We start from the raw sequence: 17,030 nt of genomic DNA, 5'->3' as shown, positions 1-17,030 counted from the left end.
CTAGGACTAAACCAGGACTAAACTAGGACTAAACCAGGACTAAAACAGGATTTAACAGATTAAACCAGGCTGCCTGGATGTGTCTCCTCCTCCTCTTCTATCAATAATATTTTTAATACGGTTAAGTAAAGTCTGGGCTTTTTATTTTCTTTTAGCAGACAAAACTTCTTATGTTACGATTTCCTAGGCTTTGCTTCAAATCAAGTAATCCAAAGTATTCAGACTACGTTACTCTCTTTAAGTAATTTAATGGATTACGTTACAAACTACATTTTGGTGTATGTAATCTGTAATCTGTAGGTGAATACATTTTAAAATTAACCTTCCCAACACTGGTTTTAAATATCTTAGAGTTACTTACTTATTAGTATTCATATATAAATGTACATTTATACATACAGATTCAACGCTCCCGGCTCCTTCGACTCTGGCTCTAATTCACTTTTGTATTAAAAAAACATCGCCCCTTTCTCTGTAACGGCTACTGTCAGTCCGCAAGCCACGATAAGCTTCATTTGACTGGAGCCGAACACTATAGGTGATGTCCACCTCTTTATAGACTCTATGGCCTAAACATATTTGAAGTAGTCAGAGTACGAACAACTGTTTTCAAGATATTTTTGAGCGTTGGTCCTGCTCCACTACAGATATGTTGTATAAGCAGGTCAAAACTGAGGTCAAAATAAGTCTGCTGTGTCCTGCTGTGTTTAATTCTCCGATAATCAAAAAGTGCGCATCAGCATGCCACTAACTTTAGAGCAGAGGTGGGGACATGCAGGTCATGACTTGGACTTGAATCAGATTTGAGTCACTATTTTTAGAAGTTCTGACTTGACTTGATAAAATAGAACAAGACTTAGGACTTGACTTTGACTTGAAGGTCTTGGAGCCCTTGAGCCCCAAGTCCTGGAGAAGGACTTGAGCCAACTGTGACATAAGAAGATTTTTTATTCTGACTGTAATCCCATATGGAAAAAAACGGGGGGAAAAAAATAAGAATTTACCTCTGTCTTTGTAGTAAATCTTTATATAAGGTTTATATGTGTCATGTAAGGTTTACTCCTGAAAGTGTCCCCCTTCTGCATTTTTCACATACAACTATATTATAAGAAAACTAGTAAAGATAAAGTGAAGATTTTGCATGACATTTACAGGTAATGTGCATGATAAATCTGAGTCAGAAGGGGGATTTGAACCCAGGTTGCAGTAAATACATTTAAAGGTCTGCAACTTTTCTGGTGAAGGTTCTGCCACCTGTTTAGAGCTTGGAGCATTTCACAGCATGGCATTAATTTATCTATTTCCATGGAAACAAGCTGGCGACTAGGCCTAGTTACAAGTCGTATCTGTGGAGAGCCACTCACTGTACGAATGCTTGTTTTTTTAAGGTGTTTTGAAACAATAAAAACAAATGTAACTGAATAAATGCAAGATAGATAGGCTTACTGTAATACTGTGGAACATTCCAGGAAAAGTAGAACCATTTCCATGAAGACAAGCAGTTAGGAGACTTCCTACCAGAAAAGCTACACAGTGCACCTTTAAACTAACTTTGTTCTACTGAATAAATACATTTAAAGGTCTGCAACTTTTCTAGTGAAGTTTCCACCACCTGCTTAGAGCTTGGAGTGTTCCACAGTATGGCATTAACTTATCTATCTCCATGGCGACTAAGCCTAGTTACAAGTCATGTCTGTGGAGAGCCACTCCCTGTATGAACGCCTGTTTTTTTAAGTTGTTTGAAACAATAAAAACAAATGTAATTGAATAAATGCAAGATAGATCAAGCTTACTGTAACACTGTGGAACATTCCAGGCAAAGCAGTAAGAGATTTCCCTTCAGAAAAGTTACACAGTGCACCTTTAAATTCATTGAAATTCTGAATCCGCTGCATTTACCGTGATCTACTCATACCAGCTTATCCATTCTTGCAGTGTAGGTCTTTATAACAGAAAAACTAGTGAATATTTGGAAGGAGATTGACGGATTTTTAAGTTTTTGGTCTGTGATTTTGCGAGATTTTGTGGCAGAGGGAGCAGAGGAATGAACAACATGGATGTCATATATAAAGCTGATTCAGAGAGGCTTTGTCTGCTCAGGCCTGGAGCTGTCAAACCGCCACTCACAGCTGACAGTGCCCCTGCCCACCGAACCATCACGCTACTCTGAAATGTCTATTTAAGACGTGGAGCTATGGCTACGGAAATCAAATATATGGGAACATCACTGCTCAGTCTGGGTTGGGTTGGACTATACGGGGTTGTCAAAAGTATCGAAAATCAGACTAATCGATGCTAAAACTAGTATCAAAACTAGATTCTCATTTGAGCAAATATCAATACTAAAAAGTCACATTCACAGGACAGAAATGAGCGTTTCCTGAATAGTTTTAGAATGATTTTGAGCTGTATCAGAACAAATATAAGAGCACATAGACTAGTACACGCCCATGGTATTACACAGACCACATGGGAATATCAAAGAAAGTACTATGATTTAATGTTGACAATGACAGTCTATGAATTATCTTTGTGGTATCGAAATCGAGTATCAAACACTAGGGATGTAACAATAACCGAAATATCATGATATCGTATTGTCAAAAGTCTCATAATAATATCGTGGACCATCACAATATATTGAATTACAAGTGTCTTTGCTTAAATTAAGAGTTATGGTGCAGCAATAGCTATAAAAAGACAGAGGGAACTACATAGACCATGATCCTTTGCTCCATTTCAGTGCAGACGACATGAAGAAATAACAGTTCTAAGCACTTCTAAGTCTTAGTTCTTTGGATTAAGTCTTGTCAAGGCATTTTAAGTGGAAAAAGTTGCATATTAACAGTTTTGCGTCCAGGAAATATCACAATACATATCGTTCCGTGAGATGTATGTCCTGAAAATATCGTACTGAGAGATTTGGATATTGTTAAATTCCTATTAAACACTAATTCGTTATATTAGATTCTACGTTTTGACAAGAAGATGTTTGCACCTTGAATCAAAATAGAAAACAAAATTACAATGGTTGAGTGGTAATTTCGTTCGCCCACCAATTCAAAGGTCCTTGCTTCTACAAGTACATGTTGTTGTGTTCTCAGGGAAGACACTTCACTCACTTGCCTGTGTATATTAGGCTACGTTCAGACTGCTGGGCTTAATGCTCAATTCAGATTTTATTATTTTTTTTGTGAAATCTGATTTTTTTGCAAGGCCGTTCACATTTCCAATTAAATGCGACTTGTGTGTGATCTTCAGTGTGAACTTTAAACGCCCCGAAAGTGTCCAGCATGCGCACTGGAGGACACGACGACGTCACACACAGCGAACAGGCTCAGTGTTTACAAAAGTCGCCTAAACTCTGGGCTTGTCTCCCAAAATACGGTCCAGTTCTTCGTAAAATGGACAGGTTACACGTCCACGGCCGCTTCATTTGTTTGAGTCTTTAACCTCCTTGTATTTGGCTCGCAGGCTCTTTATATTTCATTCACATTGGAACCAGGACCGCCTGTACCTGCGCTCGGCCATTTCTTTGATAATCATTTCAAAATCTAATATGACTCTTTCAATTTGGCCTGAATACAGCGATCCTCCCTAATATAAATAAACTCTTTAACCTCGCTCTATCTCCACTGACTAGACTCTGAGTTTGACGTGTAGGTGGGATGAATGTGACCTGACCGTTCAGACTGAAGTCACGTGTCAAAAGATCGGATATGTGTCGGTTTTAGGAGCACATATCCAAGTGGCCTGGGTCGCATTCGAAAAAATCTGATCTGTATCGTTCAGACTGTCATTAAAAGACCAGATACAGGAGCATAGGGGTGAAAAAATCTGATTTGGGTCACTTCAGGCTGCAGTCTGAACGTAGCCTTAGAATCGATGATGCAGAATGGCAGACTTGCTTCAGTTAGTCTACCCCAGGGCGGCTGTGGCTACTAGAGAAGTTGGATGGATCAGCTTAATTGTGTTGGTTTTGGAAATTCCACTGTATGGCATTAAATCGGTCTGTATTGTATTTCATATATTACAGCTATTTGCTAAAGACTTTCCTTGAAAAACATTTTTTACTCTGAGCGGGGTCACATCTCCACAGATCTGACCTGTAACTTGGCCTCGGGGTATTCTTAGCATTTAGTCCTGTGAGATTTATATATTTAATGTCATAGTTTGAAACATACCAGCAGGTGTCGTACCTTGTAGAAGAAAACTTACACAGTGCACCTTTCATGCTCTACTTTTTGTCAAACCTGCTTGTTTTCGTCGACATTTTCCAGTACTTTTGAAGGATTCCCTGATACATTTCTCTCTTCTCTCTCTCTCTCTTTCTCCAGACGCCACCATCCTCTCTTACGACGGCAGTAAATTCATGAAGGTGCAGTTGCCCGTAGCGATGCACACGGAGGCGGAGGATGTGTCTTTGCGGTTCAGGTCTCAACGCGCCTACGGGATCCTCATGGCAACCACCTCCAGGAACTCCGCCGACACCCTGAGACTGGAGCTGGACGGGGGACGGGTGCGGCTCACTGTGAACCTGGGTACGTACTGCACAATCTCTTAAGTAATATCAGAAAATAGGGATGGGACGAGATTAAATTTCCACAAGACGAGACGAGATCGGGTTCACGAGAATATCACAAGACAAGATTTTAACATAATTCGTAATATATAAATTTCACGATTCAATTTCCACTTTTGGCCTCACAATTTTTTATTTCTTTGATTTCATATTGTTGTTTCAATTCTAGGGATGTAACAATATCCAAATCTCTCAGTACGATATTTATTGCGACATTTTGGAGTTGCAAATATAATTCTAGATAGGACACTTGACCAGATATTTGTGCGAATTATTAAACATATTTCTTCATGTTGTTTGCGCTGAAAGGAATCATGGGATATGTAGTTCTCTATGTTTATTAGCAGTTCCTACTAAAGAACAATCATTTAAGCAAAGCAACTTATAATTCGATATATTTTGACAGCTCTCGATCTTATTGTGAGACTTCTGACGATACGATATCGCGATATTTCGGTTATTGTTACATCCCTCTTCCATTCTAACACTTGTTTGGAACTGTAAGAGATCTAATTCACCAATACTTAACCTGTTTTTGTCCAATTGAAATGAAACACAAAACAAAAACAAATTTCACGAACTCGTTCTTCTCTTCTTGTGGCAATTTTGTCTCATGAAATCTTGTACCATCCCTATAAAATATTAGTTTTGACCATAGACTGTGTAAAGAAGTGGACAAAAAGCCTAACTGTGATACAGCTGAAGCTCAGAAAAGTCTTATATAAAGCTTAGATATGGAACTTTTCAGAAAACATCACAGTGACACCAAAATTTTGTCTGTGTGACATCAATCATCGCATTCAACAATCAATCAAACCTGTTTCTCACTCTAACTGGAGTAAATTTGGAGAAACAAAGCACCCAATTTGACTTTATTTAATGTTTACGTCTTGATTTACGGACAAAAAAGCCAAATAAAAACACCAGGATCATGTAGAACGGATTAATACGAACATTTTAAGACCAGAGTAACGAGTCTGACAACAACGGTGACAATATTTTCAATGTAAACTCGATTGGAGCCAGAGTCGATGGAGCCAGAAGCGCCCCCATGCTCACTTCCTTTGTGTCCATTTTTATATACAGTCTATGGTTTTGATGCGTAACAGTTCAAATATATGAAATGTGAATTAACTTGAAGCTTCGCCAATATATATCAGACACAATGTTTATGTAGTCACTGGAAAATAATATAATAATGTGGGTTTTATGGGAATACGATTAAGTGCTGTTAAGTCTGAAAAATGCACTTACAGAACTATTGATTACATAGGGTAAGAGTTACACACTGTCACAATTTGTTAATATTCTTGGTGCAATGTAAGGCTGGGCAGTATATTTTCTACATTAATCTTTAATCTGCAATAAAAAGACATAAAAAACAGACAATAACAACAGCTACAGTTGCAGTTATAGGCGATAATCTGTCATATTTACATACTGTTAATGCACTTGTTATTAATTTTTTTTAATAAATAAAATTAAAAATGCATGTAATATATATTCTCTTTATATATGAAACACAATCTCTTTCAGTTTTGTCAATTTTATATTATGACATAGCTGGGTATGACATTAGTTTGTGCTTTTGTTACTAATAATTGCACAAAATACAGTTAATTGAAATTGAACTACAGATATTTTGAAAGAAAGTGTTGATACAATTTGGAAAATTACAAAAATAAATATAGAATACAACATATAGTAAATACAAGACATTAACCAATTATGGCCATTATTTATACTTTATATTTATATTATTTATATTTATTCTATCTTTCAGTTTTGTCAATTTTATATTATGATATAGCTCAATATGACATTAGTTTGTACTTTTGTTACTATACTTTTTAAATTTGACACTAACTCTTATTATAAAGTATACAAAAATACATTTAATTCAGAAATAATTGCACAAAATACAGTATGGTCCATTGAAATTTGACTGTATTTTGAAATAACGTGTTGATACAAAGTTGGAAAATTATAAAAATAAATATAGGACATATAGTAAATACAAGACATTAACCAATTATGGCCATTATTTATACTTATTTATATTTATTTATACTTTCGTTCAGTTTTGTCAGTTTTATATTATGATACAGCTGGATACTGCTTTGTTTTTTGTACTTTTGTTACTATATTTTCAAAATTTGACACTGACCCTTATTATAAAGTATACAAAAATGCATTTAATTCAGAAATAATTGCACAAAATACAGTATGGTCCATAGAAATTTGACTATATTTTGAAATAACGTGTTGATATAATGTGGAAAATTACAAAAATAAATATAGAACATACAGTAAATACAATTATACATATTAACCAATTGTGGCCATTATTCTTATTTATATTTATTTATACTTTCTTTAGTGTAGTTATCTCGTCCTTACATAACAGCCCTAGTTATATTACATTTTTACAATATGTTTTATACTAATTTTGTGCAAATAAACATGTAAATAGTCCAGTATTGCCCAGCCTTACATCTGCCTCTTGCTTAATGTTAAAAAGTTTATTTCAGTGTCACATTATTTTCCAGAGTTTTTAGTGTGTGTCAGGTTTTGTTGTTGAACAGAGGGTGACGCTTCAGCTGCATTCTCTGCTCACTGCCAGGAGACCTCTGCACCCGGTCACCACGACAACAGCAACCTCAGAAACACAATAATGCCACTTAAATAATGTATATGCCCACACTAGCGAGTACGCATGGGAAGAGTTTTATAGTGTGTATTAAATTCAGCTCTTTGGGTTTATCCATGGGTTTCAGAGTGTTGGGATAACGAGGACTGTTGCCATAGATATTAACAATTAAAAATATGATATGTTTGCAATGGTCAAAAGTCCTCAAAATGGCGCCCATAGCAGGACAAATCAAGTTTGCTTTGTAATTTGAGCCAAGTTAGTTTAAGTCAAACCCTATGTGAAAATGACATTGTTTAGTTATACTACGACTTTGAATAAATTCTCAATCCATCCATGGTTTGTAGTGATGAAAAATTTGTACCGTTACAATAAAAATTACCATATTTTTCAGACTATAAGGCACACTTAAAATCCTTAATTTTGTCAAAAATCGATTTTAATCCGGTGTATGTATTAATTCTGGTTGTGTTTACTGACCTCGAACTAATTTTATGTGGTACACGGCGCTCAAAAATCTGTCAGAATATTTTAGTAAGACTTTGGAAAGTTAGGAAGCCGCACCGCTTGATGGATTGTCAGAGCATTATGGCTGCTGTACTCAGGAGCCTCGCAGAGTAAAGCCCAATTTATGATCCTTAGTCTGTCAGAAGCTGAACCGCATCAGTTTACAAGGAGCGAACAGTTTTTCAGCACTCACAGTTTATGCAAATTAGTTATGTGGTTTTAAGGTTCATTTCTGTAAAACGTAAACAAATGTGCGTGTACACATTATTACTCAATGTATATTTGAGTCTAGCCAGGCTGGCACCTAGTGTCTCCGCTCAATTTCATTTCTCTCCAGCGACTTGGTCAGGAATCGGAATACACTAGACGGTTCGCAAAAACCCCAGGATGTGTGAGTTCGGGCACCAGACAATCAGCGAAGAGCCGTATATTCTGTGTTGCCAACGATTCCGAGATTGACGATTTAAAGCCGGAACAAAGAGAATGTTTAGTGAATTTTAATAAGGGGAAAGACGTTATTGCCCTTCTTCCTACGGGATTTGGGAAAAGCTTAATATACCAGTTAGTACGGTACATACTTCACGACCAAATAACAGCGATTGGTTAAATAAAAAAAAGTACTTTCCTACGGACGAGCAAATGAGGTCAGACGGTTTCTATGACGTGAAACCGGCTGGTGAATCAGGCTAAGTTGAGTCCTCCTCGTAGGAAATAAAAAAAAAAAAACTTTAATTATCCACTCCGAGGTAACGCCGAGCAAATTACGCCACGATCTGCCAATGGATCGTGGACTCCTGGGCTACGAGATCAGTCTCAAGTGTCGTCGGTTAGTTTCTCTTAATGCGCCTTATGTATGAAAACAGACGAGAGAATTCAGCATTATTGCTATTGCGCCTTATAGTCTGAAGAATATGGTACATCTTTTGAACGGCCTAAAGTCCTCAAAATGGTGTCAATGGTGGAACTGAAATCCATGAATAAACAAATTGAATTACTTGCAGTTTTGAATTCTACATATATATTTGAGGCATATTTATTTCACATAATCACATCTGCGGTTCAGTTTTTGGTGCTCTTTTTGGTCTCTGGTTGTTTGCAGCCACGCCTCTCTGTGGTTGACGCCTCACGACACACCAAGGCATTCTGGGTAAAACCTTTAAATGGCCAAAATGTTTTCAAATCTCCCGTTTTTGGCGGAGATTTGTGCTTTGGGTGAGCGGCAGGATCGGAGGGGGCGGGTCAGATGTCAACGGAGACTCTGACGCCATTGGCCCAGCTCAGTCTCTGGAGGATTCTGATTGGAGGCTGGAAATGTCACTCAAACCAAAGCAGCCAATAGGCACCGGGCGCACACTGGGACCTTTCACTCTCCTGGAAAATATATTGTTTTAGTTCATATGTTTAGGAAAATATTATGCAAAACTGTAATTAATTAATTCTCAATATTTATTATGAATTGCAAACATTTTTAAAGCTAAATAACACATTAATCCATTGCTTTGTTTAATTTATCTTGGATTTTTGTTCTATCAATTAACAATTATTAAATAGATTATATAAAAATGTTACTAAAAGCCCCTATTTAATTTTGATGCTATATTTTCTCACAATATTGTAGAGTAGTGACGCATATAGAGCAATAAACAAAGCCAAGTGTATCAGCTATTACTGTAACTACCAATTTACTGTCTCGCTTCAGAGTAGGAAATTGGAGTTTGCGACTTCACCAAAGTCTCCTCATTATAGAAAATACCTGTATGAGTTGATAATTTTGCAATTCAAAAACTAAAATAAGACTTTAGTAGTTGAAGGTGCACGATCTGAGAAAAGTTTTGCACAATAAGTCCAGTTAAATGAAAACAAAAACTGCATTTGTCTTCTTTTACTGCAGTCAAACTGGGTCAAAATGTTTTTTTAAAGACAAAACTCAAGACTCAATACAGAAAATCATTCATAAAACCTGCTTTTTTGTCCGTTTTACTTTTCTCAAACAGTTAAACTTCTGTAAAAGGGAGAACTTAGATGTATTTTCTTGCCAATACTGTATCACAGAATATTACACAGCCCTATACCAATTTACTGTCCAACTTCAGAGTAGATAATTAGACTTTGCGTCCTCATTATGGAAAATGCCTGTATGAGTTGATAATTTTGCAATTCAAAAACTAAAATAAGACTTTAGACATTAAAGGTGAACGATATAAGAAAAGTTTTGCACAATAAGTCCAGTTAAATGAAGACAGAAAATGCACTTTCCTTCATTTACTGCATCAAACTGGGTCAAAAGAAATTCTTAAAGACAATTCTTAAAGACTTCTTTTGGAAAATAATTCATAAAACCTGCTTTTTTTTGTCCATTTTACTTTCCACAAACAGTACACTTCTATAAAATGGAGAACTATATGTATTTTTTGCAGTATCAATTATTTTATCAGCCAAATCACGAAATATTACACAACCCTATACCAATTTACTGTCCAACTTCAGAGTAGATAATTAGAGTTTGCGACTTCACCAAAGTCCCCTCATTATGGAAAATACCTGTATGAGTTGATAATTTTGCAATTTAAAAACTAAAATAAGACTTTAGAAATTAAAGTTGCAGGATATGAGAAAAGTTTTGCACAGTAAGTCCAGTTAAATGAAGACAGAAAATGCACTTTCCTTCGTTTACTGCAGTCAAACTGGGTCAAAAATAAATTCTTAAAGACAAAACCCAAGATTCAATACAGAAAATCATTCATAAAACCTTCCTTTTTGTCCATTTTAATTTCTTAAAGACTTTGCGACTTCACCAAAGTCTCCTCATTATGGAAAATACACGTATCAGCTGATAATTTTGCAATTTAAAAACTAAAATAAGACTTTAGAAATAAGCAAAAACTGCACTTGCCTTCGTTTACTGCAGTCAAACTGGGTCAAAATACATTCTTAAAGACAAAACCCAAGACTAAGATAAAATTTAATAAGGGAAATCATTCATAAAACTTTCCTTTTTGTCCATTTTACTTTCCACAAACAGTACACTTCAGTTAAACAGAGAATTTATATGTATTTTCTTGCAGTAACAATGATTTTATCAACCAAATCACAAAATATCACACAGCCCCATAACAATTACTGTCCAAAATAAGACTTAAAAAAATAAGACATGCTCGATATGAGAAACGTTTTGCACAATAAATCCAGTGCAAAAAATGAAACAAAAAAAATGAAAACAAACAATACATTTGCCTTCATTTACTGCAGTCAAACTGGGTCAAAAATAAATTCTTAAAGACAAATAAATTCTTAAAGACAAAACCCAAGACTTAATCAGGAAAATCATTCATAAAAACTTCCTTTTTGTTCATTTTAATTTCCACAAACAGTACACTTCTATAAAATGGAGAACTTTTATGTATTTTCTTGCAGTGTCAATTATTTTGTCAGCCAAATCATGAAATATTACATAGACCTACACAGAATATTTGTAGTATACAGATAAATATAAATAAAAATAATATAGATTTCTTGGGAGAGTTGGTTCCAGTGTGGTCCGGCGCCTGGAGGTGGACAGGGGTGTGTTGATGGGAGCGTCCCCGGGCGTGGGCTCTCTTCTGTGGGCAGCTCTAACCCTCTGCTCTGCTCTTCCTCCAGACTGTATCAGGATTAACTGTACAGCCAGTAAGTGACCCTACACCTCCCCCCTCTCTCTTCCCCCTGTCCCCTCCTCCCTCCCTCCCTCGTTCCTCCCTCCCTCCTCTCTGTACTCTCCGTGTGCGAATGAGTGGGCTTCTCTGTGTGTCACTCTATGGCTATTTTTACTGTCGACTGTTTTATCGTGGATTCTTGAAGCTGCACTACCCACAGACCTGTTCACGATCACTGTCAATAACACAACACGCTTTCATCCAGAACAGAAGTTTATACTGAACATTTTACTCAACGTTCTTTGTTTTTGTCCATTTTTAGGAATAATTTGTGATTTTAGTCCTGGTTTAGTTCTAGTTTAGACCTGGCCTAGTCCTGTTAGAACTGGTTTAGATCTTGTAGTACTTGAAAACTCCATTTTTTTTTTTAACTTTGGGAAGTAGACCATAATTCTAGAAAGACCATGAGCTAACAGACCAAGTATTCAGTGGTGGAGTTCGCAATTTGGGGGCCCTAGGCGAAATTAAGTTTGGGGTCCTCACTATAATGCACCGTTTTTTAAAATATTTATATTTATTGTCTGGTTTTCCCCATTGTTCTTGAGACATGCTCATCTCTATTTATTTGAATTATGGTGGGTTGGAGACTTGTCTTACTAGTTTGGTCGCCTACTAGAAAACCAGAGCTGAAAGTAGTTTTTTTTTTTTTTTTGCTTGTACAATTACATTTTTGCTATTTTTTTTTTCTTCTTATGATTATTGTTTAAAAGTAAAACTCCTCTCATTTAATGTCATATTGAGAGAAAATCTAATTACTCTGAGGTCTCGGCCATTAGTGGTACTGAGGGTAATTGTAATCGGGGGTTATCGGGGCCCCTCCAGGTTTGGGGGCCCTAAAACAGCCGCCTATTTTGCCTAATGTTTGCGCCGCCTCTGCAAGATTTGCTGATGCATACTGACCGTTTTAACCTTTGTGTCTCCTGTAACAATGTGTCGCCCATTTTTAGGTTTCACATTTTACTTCCTGGTTGGAAATGTTGGAAATTCCATAACTGCTGCCTGGGCCCAAACTCCTCTAATATGAGACATTTATTTATTTATTTATTTAATTATGTTTAAATCAGATTTGGGAACTTGCAAGTTGTCAGACTTGAGTCACTATTTTTAGGACTTGAGACTTGACTTGATAAAATGGACTAAGACTTGAGACTCGACTTGGACTTGAAGGTCAGTGACTCGAGACTCGACTTGGACTTGCCTGTATTTGACTTGGGACTTGACTCAGACTTGAGGTCGAAGACTTGAGACTTACTTGAGACTTGAAGGTCAGTGACTCGAGACTCGACTTGGACTTGCCTGTATTTGACTTGGGACTTGACTCAGACTTGAGGTCGAAGACTTGAGACTTACTTGAGACTTGAAGGTCAGTGACTCGAGACTCGACTTGGACTTGCCTGTATTTGACTTGGGACTTGACTCAGACTTGAGGTCGAAGACTTGAGACTTACTTGAGACTTGAAGGTCAGTGACTCGAGACTCGACTTGGACTTGCCTGTATTTGACTTGGGACTTGACTCAGACTTGAGGTCGAAGACTTGAGACTTACTTGAGACTTGAAGGTCAGTGACTCGAGACTCGACTTGGACTTGCCTGTATTTGACTTGGGACTTGACTCAGACTTGAGGTCGAAGACTTGAGACTTACTTGAGACTTGAAGGTCAGTGACTCGAGACTCGACTTGGACTTGCCTGTATTTGACTTGGGACTTGACTCAGACTTGAGGTCGAAGACTTGAGACTTACTTGAGACTTGAAGGTCAGTGACTCGAGACTCGACTTGGACTTGCCTGTATTTGACTTGGGACTTGACTCAGACTTGAGGTCGAAGACTTGAGACTTACTTGAGACTTGAAGGTCAGTGACTCGAGACTCGACTTGGACTTGCCTGTATTTGACTTGGGACTTGACTCAGACTTGAGGTCGAAGACTTGAGACTTACTTGAGACTTGAAGGTCAGTGACTCGAGACTCGACTTGGACTTGCCTGTATTTGACTTGGGACTTGACTCAGACTTGAGGTCGAAGACTTGAGACTTACTTGAGACTTGAAGGTCAGTGACTCGAGACTCGACTTGGACTTGCCTGTATTTGACTTGGGACTTGACTCAGACTTGAGGTCGAAGACTTGAGACTTACTTGAGACTTGAGGGTCAGTGACTCGAGACTCGACTTGGACTTGCCTGTATTTGACTTGGGACTTGACTCAGACTTGAGGTCGAAGACTTGAGACTTACTTGAGACTTGAAGGTCAGTGACTCGAGACTCGACTTGGACTTGCCTGTATTTGACTTGGGACTTGACTCAGACTTGAGGTCGAAGACTTGAGACTTACTTGAGACTTGAAGGTCAGTGACTCGAGACTCGACTTGGACTTGCCTGTATTTGACTTGGGACTTGACTCAGACTTGAGGTCGAAGACTTGAGACTTACTTGAGACTTGAAGGTCAGTGACTCGAGACTCGACTTGGACTTGCCTGTATTTGACTTGGGACTTGACTCAGACTTGAGGTCGAAGACTTGAGACTTACTTGAGACTTGCAAAACAACGACTTGGTCCCACCTCTGGTTTAAAGTATCAGGAAAATGTGTTTCTTGTGTAAATTGTGCTGGACTTTTGAATAGAACTCTCTAAAATACTACTTCAAGGTATGTTTACGTTTTTGTTTGCAAATTCTTTCTTGATTGGTGTAAAACTATCATTTATACAGTATTTACAACACATACTTAAAGGTACATTGTGTAACTTTTCTGGTGGAGTATCTGTCAGAGATGTTTCACAGTATGGCTTTAAACCTTTTTTATCTTCATGGAGACCAAACCAGACCAGGTTACAGCTCAGATCTGTGAGTCAAACTGAGTCAACGCGCTGAACGCCTGGAATTATTTTTAAGAAGAATAAGCGTTTGCATGATCGAGGAATAAATTAATTCAGTTTTAAAATCAGAATAAACCACCCACTTACTTCGAAATCAAGTTTATTCTGAATAATCATTTTTATTAGGAGTTAAGTCTTGGTCTTTTTAAAGCAGAATTGAGTTTTATTCAGAATTAAAGCTCTCATGTAAACTCCAATTGTCACTTTTGATATAATTCATTACCCTGAAGTCCACTGTGCATTAAATCGAATTCCAGTTTATTATTCTACATTTTAAATCCCGAAACAACTCGGCGAAAACCTTTTACAAATTAATTTCATTAGATTTTTTGACGTTGCACAAAAGCCCCAGGGCCTTGATTCAACACGTCTGAGCTTCCGATACATGTTTATGCGGATTTAGGTGTGAGTTTTAGCTGCAGGGAGAGAGAGAACGGAGAGAAAAAGAGAGGAGTGGAGAAAGTAATAAAAGAGAGAGATGGGGGGAAAGGGGAGAGAGGAGGACATAAAAAAAAGACAAGAGGGGGAGATGAGCTATAAGGGGGGAAAGAGGGAAGAGAAATATAGAAAGACGAACCATTATAACGTGGAGAGAGGAGAGAAAAGAAGAAGAGGAGATAGAAAAAGAGAGAGGATGAGCTATAAGGGGGAAAGAGGGAAGGAGTAGATGAACAATTTTAATGTAAAAAGAGAAAGGGAAATGACGAAGAGGAGATAGAAACAGAGAGAGGAGGAAATGAGGTATAAGGGGAAGAGAGTGGGAAAGAGGAAGGGATGGAGATAGAGGGAAGAGAGGAGAGGAGAGAGAGAGAGAGGAGTGATCTGGGCGCACTACAGGAGTGGTGAGATTTTTGCTGAGGGCCAGGGTTTTCCAGGGCGGCCATTTTAGTGAAGAACGATGGACAGGAGAGGAGCAGAGGGGAGGACAGTGAGGGGACTCCAGATAGCATTAAAGCAAGAAAAATGGAGGCAGACATGAACCACGGAGAGAAAGAAAGAGAGAGAGAGAGAGGGAGGAAAGAATGATGGAAAGGAAGACAGAAAGTAACTTATATAAGGGAAGGACAGAGGGGTGAAATTAATTAAAAAGACATAAGAAGGATGGATTAGAACAGAGGATTTCAAGAGGTGAGACCCGACTCCCCCGGGGGGCGCCAGAGAGCCACTGAGGAGGAGAGACGTGTGGACTAAACCAAGACTGATCCCAGGACTAAACCAGGATTAAACCAAGACTAAACCAGGACTGATCCCAGGACTAAACCAGGATTAAACCAAGACTAAACCAGGACTGATCCCAGGGCTGAACCAGGATTAAACCAAGACTAAACCAGGACTGATCCCAGGACTAAACCAGGATTAAACCAAGACTAAACCAGGACTGATCCCAGGACTAAACCAGGATTAAACCAAGACTAAACCAGGACTGATCCCAGGACTAAACCAGGATTAAACCAACACTAAACCAGGACTGATCCCAGGACTGAACCAGGATTAAACCAAGACTAAACCAGGACTGATCCCAGGGCTGAACCAGGACTAAACCAAGACTAAACCAGGACTGATCCCAGGACTAGACCAGGATTAAACCAAGGCTAAACCAGGACTGATCCCAGGACTAAACCAGGATTAAACCAAGACTAAACCAGGACTGATCCCAGGACTAAACCAGGATTAAACCAAGACTAAACCAGGACTGATCCCAGGACTAAACCAGGATTAAACCAAGACTAAACCAGGACTGATCCCAGGACTAAACCAGGATTAAACCAAGACTAAACCAGGACTGATCCCAGGACTAAACCAGGATTAAACCAAGACTAAACCAGGACTGATCCCAGGACTAAACCAGATTAAACCAAGACTAAACCAGGACTGATCCCAGGACTAAACCAGGATTAAACCAAGACTAAACCAGGACTGATCCCAGGACTAAACCAGGATTAAACCAAGACTAAACCAGGACTGATCCCAGGACTAAACCAGGATTAAACCAAGACTAAACCAGGACTGATCCCAGGACTAAACCTGGAAAACCAGACTAAACCAGGACTGATCCCAAGACTGAACCAGGACTGAACCAGGAGGGCTAAATCAGGACTGAACTAGGACTAAAACAGGAATAAACCAGGGCTAAACCAGGACTGATCCCAGGACTAAAACAGGATTAAACCAAGACTAAACCAGGACTGATCCCAGGACTGAAACCAGGATTAAACCAAGACTAAACCAGGACTGATCCCAGGACTAAACCAGGATTAAACCAAGACTAAACCAGGACTGATCCCAGGACTAAACCAGGATTAAACCAGGCTAAACCAGGACTGATCCCAGGACTAAACCAGGATTAAACCAAGACTAAACCAGGACTGATCCCAGGACTGAACCAGGATTAAACCAAGACTAAACCAGGACTGATCCCAGGACTAACCAGGACTAAACCAAGACTAAACCAGGACTGATCCCAGGACTAAACCAGGAGGACTAAACCAAGACTAAACCAGGACTGATCCCAGGACTAAACCAGGATTAAACCAAGACTAAACCAGGACTGATCCCAGGACTAAACCAGGATTAAACCAAGACTAAACCAGGACTGATCCAGGACTAAACCAGGATTAAACCAAGACTAAACCAGGACTGATCCCAGGACTAAACCAGGATTAAACCAAGACTAAACCAGGACTGATCCCAGGACTAAACCAGGATTAAACCAAGACTAAACCAGG

At 38.4% G+C, this 17,030-nt stretch overlaps 1 protein-coding gene across 1 annotated transcript in view; it reads left to right on the top strand.

The window, feature by feature from the left end:
* nrxn1a (neurexin 1a) overlaps nt 1-17,030 on the top strand; it is a 323,968-nt gene that overhangs the window by 186,780 nt on the left and 120,158 nt on the right. The window contains exons 14-15 of the mRNA XM_055150076.1: nt 4,338-4,541; nt 11,379-11,405. Coding sequence (XP_055006051.1) covers nt 4,338-4,541; nt 11,379-11,405 — 231 coding nt within the window. The remainder of the gene's footprint in view (nt 1-4,337; nt 4,542-11,378; nt 11,406-17,030) is intronic.

Source organism: Boleophthalmus pectinirostris, unplaced genomic scaffold (assembly GCF_026225935.1).
Source record: "Boleophthalmus pectinirostris isolate CB_2022bp ecotype Guang Dong unplaced genomic scaffold, ASM2622593v1 HiC_scaffold_14, whole genome shotgun sequence".
NCBI classification, from domain to species: domain Eukaryota; kingdom Metazoa; phylum Chordata; class Actinopteri; order Gobiiformes; family Gobiidae; genus Boleophthalmus; species Boleophthalmus pectinirostris.
Note: the sequence above shows the minus strand (reverse complement) of the source record. Positions and strands in the feature narration are given on the sequence as shown.